The 7,820-nt window shown below is 48.4% G+C and overlaps 1 protein-coding gene across 1 annotated transcript in view; it reads left to right on the top strand.

Annotated features, from left to right (window-relative positions):
- Positions 1–5,114, top strand: part of LOC138369926 (probable GH family 25 lysozyme 3) — a 9,390-nt gene extending 4,276 nt beyond the window's left edge. Inside the window, exon 2 of the mRNA XM_069333676.1 lies at positions 4,491–5,114. Coding sequence (XP_069189777.1) covers positions 4,491–5,114 — 624 coding nt within the window. The remainder of the gene's footprint in view (positions 1–4,490) is intronic.
- Positions 5,115–7,820: the final 2,706 nt, after the last annotated feature.

Below are 7,820 nucleotides of genomic sequence, written 5' to 3'. Positions count from 1 at the left end.
GGAGGGGAGCCCCATGGATCTCCCCCTCTCTGCTTGAAGCGGCAAATTACACTAATTTCCAATCTGGCTCAACACTCCAGCCTCACTATCATTATTCTGACATATTATTTTGTCCAGGATTACATTTTAGCTCGTCTTTAATACTGATGAAGACAGTGTTTAGTGAAAATAGTTAGGAGGAGGTGGTGAAGGGTAGGGAAGGTGGTGAAGGAGAAGGAAGGTGGTGAAGGAGAGGGAAGGTGGTGAAGGAGAGGGAAGGTGGTGAAGGAGAGGGAAGGTGGTGAAGGGTAGGGAAGGTGGTGAAGGGTAGGGAAGGTGGTGAAGGAGAGGGAAGGTGGTGAAGGGTAGGGAAGGTGGTGAAGGGTAGGGAAGGTGGTGAAGGGTAGGGAAGGTGGTGAAGGAGAGGGAAGGTGGTGAAGGAGAGGGAAGGTGGTGAAGGAGAGGGAAGGTGGTGAAGGAGAGGGAAGGTGGTGAAGGAGAGGGAAGGTGGTGAAGGAGAGGGAAGGTGGTAATTACGAAACATTAAAGAAGGGGTTTCTCTTTCTGCTTGACACTGAGCACTGATGAGGCTCCTCCTGATGTTGTCATTGACTTTTTCGTGCCTTGTTCGTCATCCAGTTGCAACCCGTATTCATTCTTTTCTACCTTGTCAAGAATACACTTAAACACTGTGGATTTGGGCAGTAAAATTGAGAGCCACAGCTAAAATGGAGATGTTGCTAGCCAAGACGTGTGTCTGTTGTCGAAATACGGACACCCAAAGGGAAATCTCCTGCCTGGGGAGGAGATTTGCGAAGCAAATGGAGCCATACGGTTAAAGGTATAGTTTATCGACAAGTGGGCTGCCCCAGCTGGATTCTTTGGTGGCTTCTGATATAACTGGCCGGGTGCCCGAGGATGAAGATGGGAGATCCCAAAATCCTCCTCTGTGGTATCTCACTCCCGCTGAGATACCTGGTAAGGCGAGAGAGGGGGCGCAGCCGAGCACAGCCGAGCGCTGCCGAGCACAACACAGCTGACGTTCGAGCGCCCCGTCAGGACAAGGACCGTCTGTATAAGCAAGAACCCCTCCCCCCCCCCATGAAAAAAACCCCGATCCTAACATTCAGACCCTAACATTTAGAGCTTAACTTTCGCGCCATAACATTTAGGAATACAGTTAATTTCATGCCATCAGCGGCCATAACACCAGCGAGAAACCAGGGCGGTAAAACAGAAAAAAAGACAAACGAGTGCCTCTGTTGCGCAAGAAGGGGGAGGGGGGGGGGGGATTGGAGGCGAGCATTCCCGAGCCTAATCCCTGTTGAACTGGAGAAACACGCACTGCCACCCATTTCACTAGCGGGATGCCGCGTAATCCTCACAGTACAGGCCGGGGAGGAGGGGAGGGAAATATACACAATATATATATATATGCGAACAAGCCTGAATGGTCCCCAGGACTATATGCGAATGAAAACTCACACCCCAGAAGTGACTCGAACCCATACTCCCAGAAGCAACGCAACTGGTAACTACAGGGCGCAAATGGTCAAGCGGATTAAGGCGCCCTGTAGTTACCAGTTGCGTTGCTTCTGGGAGTATGGGTTCGAGTCACTTCTGGGGTGTGAGTTTTCATTCGCATATAGTTCTGGGGACCATTCAGGCTTGTTCGCATTTGTGTTCCTCACGTGTGCCCCAAAGAATGAGGTGATTTGGTGAAATGCTATGCCCAAGATTACCATCCGAGTTGCCGTCGGGGAAGTGGCTCAAATAGCCTCGGCTATCACTTCCTTTTGACGGCCGTGATGGTCAAGCGGATTAAGGCGCCCTGTAGTTACCAGTTGCGTTGCTTCTGGGAGTATGGGTTCGAGTCACTTCTGGGGTGTGAGTTTTCATTCGCATATAGTCCTGGGGACCATTCAGGCTTGTTCGCATTTGTGTTCCTCACGTGTGCCCCAAAGAATGAGGTGATTTGGTGAAATGCTATGCCCAAGATTACCATCCGAGTTGCCGTCGGGGAAGTGGCTCAAATAGCCTCGGCTATCACTTCCTTTTGACGGCCGTGATGGTCAAGCGGATTAAGGCGCCCTGTAGTTACCAGTTGCGTTGCTTCTGGGAGTATGGGTTCGAGTCACTTCTGGGGTGTGAGTTTTCATTCGCATATAGTCCTGGGGACCATTCAGGCTTGTTCGCATTTGTGTTCCTCACGTGTGCCCCAAAGAATGAGGTGATTTGGTGAAATGCTATGCCCAAGATTACCATCCGAGTTGCCGTCGGGGAAGTGGCTCAAATAGCCTCGGCTATCACTTCCTTTTGACGGCCGTGATGGTCAAGCGGATTAAGGCGCCCTGTAGTTACCAGTTGCGTTGCTTCTGGGAGTATGGGTTCGAGTCACTTCTGGGGTGTGAGTTTTCATTCATATATATATATATATATATATATATATATATGGAGATATCGAGATATATTAGATGTGCAACAAACGCTGTATCTCTGGTATATGATGGTGAGTGTCTAGCGTTTACAGTCTCATTTGGGCGTTGATTTAGCGATCCCTACCTCATCTGGACGTTATTTAGCGTTCTCTCATCTGGGCGTTGATTCAGCGTTCCCAACCTCATCTGGGCGTTGATTTAACGTTCACAGCCTCATCTGGGCGTTGATTTAGCGTTCACATCCTCATCTGGGCGTTGATTTAGCGTTCACAGCCTCATCTGGGCGTTGATTTAGCGTTCACAGCCTCATTTGGGCGTTGATTTAGCGTTCCCAACCTCATCTGGGCGTTGATTTAGCGTTCTCAAGCTCATCTGGGCGTTGATTTAGCGTTCACAGCCTCATCTGGGCGTTGATTTAGCGTTCACAGCCTCATCTGGGCGTTGATTTAGCGTTCACAGCCTCATCTGGGCGTTGATTTAGCGTTCACAGCCTCATCTGGGCGTTGATTTAGCGTTCACAGCCTCATCTGGGCGTTGATTTAGCGCTCTCAACCTCGTTTGGGCGTTGATTTAGCGTTCTCAACCTCATCTGGACGTTGATTTAGCGCTCTCAACCTCATCTGGGCGTTGATTTACCGGTCACAGCCTCATCTGGACGTTGATTTAACGTCCTCAACCTCATCTGGGCGTTGATTTAGCGTTCTCAACCTCATCTGGGCGTTGATTTAGCATTCACAGTCTCATCTGGGCGTTGATTCAGCGTTCACAGTCTCATCTGGGCGTTGATTTAGCGTTCTCAACCTCATCTGGGCGTTGATTTAGCGTTCATAGCCTCATTTGAGCGTTTGATTTAGCGTTCACAGCCTCATCTGTGCGTTGATTTAGCGTTCTCAACCTTATCTGGGCGTTGATTTAACGTTCACAGCCTCATTTGGGCGTTGATTTAGCGTTCCCAACCTCATCTGGGCGTTGATTTAGCGTTCTCAAGCTCATCTGGGCGTTGATTTAGCGTTCACAGCCTCATCTGGGCGTTGATTTAGCGTTCACAGCCTCATCTGGGCGTTGATTTAGCGTTCACAGCCTCATCTGGGCGTTGATTTAGCGCTCTCAACCTCATCTGGGCGTTGATTTAGCACTCTCAACCTCATCTGGGCGTTGATTTAGCTTTCCCAACCTCAACTGGACGCTGATTTAGGGTTCCCAGCTTCTTCTTGGCGCTGAATTAGCGTTCACAGCCTCATCTGGGCGTTGATTTAGCGTTCCTTAACCTCATCTGAGCGTTGATTTAAGGTTCTAACCTTATTCAAGCGTTGATTTAGTGTTGCGAACTTTGTCCAGGCTGTGATTTTGGGATCTTAACCTTTTAACCAGTCGTTGATTTAGTCGAATGAATCTGTTTACCATCGCCAAACTTAAATAAATTCTGGCTTACTCTATTCCTCTAACCCATCACTCTATTCGTCGTTGATGATGAATAGAGTGATGGGTTGGATGGTTCAACTTCAAGATGGCAGGTCGTTGGCCGTATCCATAATTACGTGCTGTGACAGGGCAGTGGAGCAGGATTTACCATAACGCGCTGATAACTCATAGCCGCAAGCTAGAGCCATTAGCTTCCAGGAAGAGTTCACTGGGAGGACTACGGGCGCTTCCACCCCGTCTCGCCCCCTCTCACAAACTCCTTCTCTATAACTTTCCAGGTTGGCCTCAAGGCTGGAATTTCGCGTTTCATTTCCGAGTTGGTAACGTTGATTTTGCGTTTTATCTGGTGGCTAGGATACCCAGCGTTTATCTGGTGGCTAGGATACCCAGCGTTTATCTGGTGGCTAGGATACCCAGCGTTTATCTGGTGGCCAGGATACCCCGCGTTTATCTGGTGGCTAGGATACCCAGCGTTTATCTGGTGGCCAGGATACCCAGCGTTTATCTGGTGGCTAGGATACCCAGCGTTTATCTGGTGGTAAGGATACCCCGCGTTTATCTGGTGGCCAGGATACCCAGCGTTTATCTGGTGGCTAGGATTCCCAGCGTTTATCTGGTGGCCAGGATACCCCGCGTTTATCTGGTGGCTAGGATACCCAGCGTTTATCTGGTGGCCAGGATACCCAGCGTTTATCTGGTGGCCAGGATACCCAGCGTTTATCTGGTGGCCAGGATACCCAGCGTTTATCTGGTGGCCAGGATACCCAGCGTTTATCTGGTGGCCAGGATACCCAGCGTTTATCTGGTGGCCAGGATACCCAGCGTTTATCTGGTGGCCAGGATACCCAGCGTTTATCTGGTGGCCAGGATACCCAGCGTTTATCTGGTAGTCAGGATACCCAGCGTTTATCTGGTGGCCAGGATACCCAGCGTTTATCTGGTGGCCAGGATACCCAGCGTTTATCTGGTGGCCAGGATACCCAGCGTTTATCTGGTGGCCAGGATACCCAGCGTTTATCTGGTGGTCAGGATACCCAGCGTTTATCTGGTGGTCAGGATACCCAGCGTTTATCTGGTGGTCAGGATACCCAGCGTTTATCTGGTGGTCAGGATACCCAGCGTTTATCTGGTGGTCAGGATACCCAGCGTTTATCTGGTGGTCAGGATGCTATGTCTGATGCAGTTGTGTTGATGAAACACGTCACAAGAATATCTACAAGACTAAGTAGTGATGCCTTCCAGCCAGAGATTCCAGATTTCTTGACTACAATTTAGGGTAGGATGTATTTTTCTCTATAAATAAAGTTTTCGCACCCACAGTACCCCAATGCCTGGGAGCCTGACAGCTGACTGGGCAGTGCTCGGGATTCGTAGTCTTGAGGTTCAGAGTTTGATCCCCGGTGGAGGCGGAAACAAATGGGCAGCGTTTCTTTCACCCCTGATGCAACTGTTCATCTAGCAGTAAATAGGTACCTGGGAGTTAGACAGTGCTTCATGTGGGTGTGTAACAAAAAATGAGGCATGGTCGAGGACCGGGTCGCGGGAATGCTTTGCCCCGAAATCATCTCAAGATAACCTCAAGAAGATAACCCTGGCCGTATGCTAAGATGATAATTGCAGACGGGTGGCTGTGTTGTTTCCGTCAAAGAAGCCACTGTCTAGGTGTGGCAGGAAGATAGCCAGAGACTATTCCCTGGTAGGCGGAGCTTAGCCCCTGGTTCCCTCTTAAATACCCGTTGAACTGAACATCAGAGGCACATAGAAAGATAGATACAGAGAGAGAGAGAGTGAAGCTTCGCTTACACGAGAGATATTCCAGCAGCCAGACTAGGCTGGCTGCTGGAACACACCCGGTCAGAGCCAGGTGTGGTCTTTGTCTGTCAGCCAAACCACCCCCTCCTCACTACCAATTTATACTCAGAGACTTTGGTGAGAGAACTTGAAAGGTTGATGTATATTGTGTTTTCATATTAAGTCGTGTGTGATTTTCAGGGGCAGGCAGCCGTAGTGTTCTCATGTTCTTGTGTGGCGACTCAGAATTCTGAATTAATGTTGATATTTGAACATCAAATGATATGGTTGAATTATGATCCCCATATGAGTGAAGATATAATAGTAAATATATAATTGATTAACTTACTTTTTAAATTGTCAGTCTTAACAGTCTCCGTGGTGTAGTGGTAAAGACACTCGCCTGGCGTTCCGCGAGCGCTATGTCATGGGTTCGTATCCTGGCCGGGGAGGATTTACTGGGCGCAATTCCTTAACTGTAGCCTCTGTTTAACGCAACAGTAAAATGTGTACTTGGATGAAAAAACGATTCTTCGCGGCGGGGATCGTATTCCAGGGACCTGCCCGAAACGCTACGCGTACTAGTGGCTGTACAAGAATGTAACAACTCTTGTATATATCAAAAAAAAAAAAAAAAAAAAAAAAAAAAAAAAAAAAAAAAAAAAAAAATTGTCTTTAATTCTGATCCCTAGATCATGGAGAGTGAAAGCTAAAGTGGAAAGCACTCTGAAATGTACTTATTAAAGATGATGTAAAATTCTTGACTATATGATTTAAATGTTTACAGTTGAGACTTGATAACATCAGATAATACTGTTGTACAGACAAGTTCCATTCCTTGTCTTAAAAATAACTCATGAATGGACGGTGGCAGCACTTTCTACTCTTCTTTCCTTCTTTAATCCTTTATCTGCCTCTTTCCTTTACCACTTTCCGTCCCCACTTATTTTCTTTCATTCTACAACTTTCCCTTTCTCCTGACCACTCTTCCTCACCCCCCTTTCTCCTGACCACTCTTCCTCACCCCCCTTTCTCCTGACCACTCTTCCTCACCCCCCTTTCTCCTGACCACTCTTCCTCACCCCCCTTTCTCCTGACCACTCTTCCTCACCCCCCTTTCTCCTGACCACTCTTCCTCACCCCTCCCTTCCATCTCTCTACCTACCTCACCTCTTAAGCTTTGTTCTTTCTTTTCTCCAATTTCCGATACATTACAATGGTGACATTACACACCAACCAGTCCCTAAACCTAACACCAACCAGTCCCCTAAACCAAACACCAACCAGTCCCCTAAACCTAACACCAACCAGTCCCCTAAACCAAACACCAACCAGTCCCTAAACCACACACCAACCAGTCCCTAAACCAATCACCAACCAGTCCCTAAACCAAACACCAACCAGTCCCCTAAACCAATCACCAACCAGTCCCTAAATCAAACACCAACCAGTCCCTAAACCTAACACCAACCAGTCCCTAAACCAATCACCAACCAGTCCCTAAACCAAACACCAACCAGTCCCCTAAACCAATCACCAACCAGTCCCTAAACCAAACACCAACCAGTCCCCTAAACCAATCACCAACCAGTCCCTAAACCTAACACCAACCAGTCCCTAAACCTAACACCAACCAGTCCCTAAACCACACACCAACCAGTCCCTAAACCAAACACCAACCAGTCCCCTAAACCAAACACCAACCAGTCCCCTAAACCAAACACCAACCAGTCCCCTAAACCAATCACCAACCAGTCCCCTAAACCAATCACCAACCAGTCCCCTAAACCAATCACCAACCAGTCCCCTAAACCACACACCAACCAGTCCCCTAAACCAATCACCAACCAGTCCCTAAACCACACACCAACCAGTCCCTAAACCTAACACCAACCAGTCCCTAAACCACACACCAACCAGTCCCTAAACCACACACCAACCAGTCCCTAAACCAAACACCAACCAGTCCCTAAACCACACACCAACCAGTCCCTAAACCAAACACCAACCAGTCCCCTAAACCAATCACCAACCAGTCCCTAAATCAAACACCAACCAGTCCCTAAACCTAACACCAACCAGTCCCTAAACCAAACACCAACCAGTCCCTAAACCACACACCAACCAGTCCCTAAACCTAACACCAACCAGTCCCCTAAACCAAACACCAACCAGTCCCTAAACCACACA

Source organism: Procambarus clarkii, chromosome 30 (assembly GCF_040958095.1).
Source record: "Procambarus clarkii isolate CNS0578487 chromosome 30, FALCON_Pclarkii_2.0, whole genome shotgun sequence".
Taxonomy (NCBI): Eukaryota; Metazoa; Arthropoda; class Malacostraca; order Decapoda; family Cambaridae; genus Procambarus; species Procambarus clarkii.
This window is presented reverse-complemented; position numbering and strand designations above follow the sequence as displayed.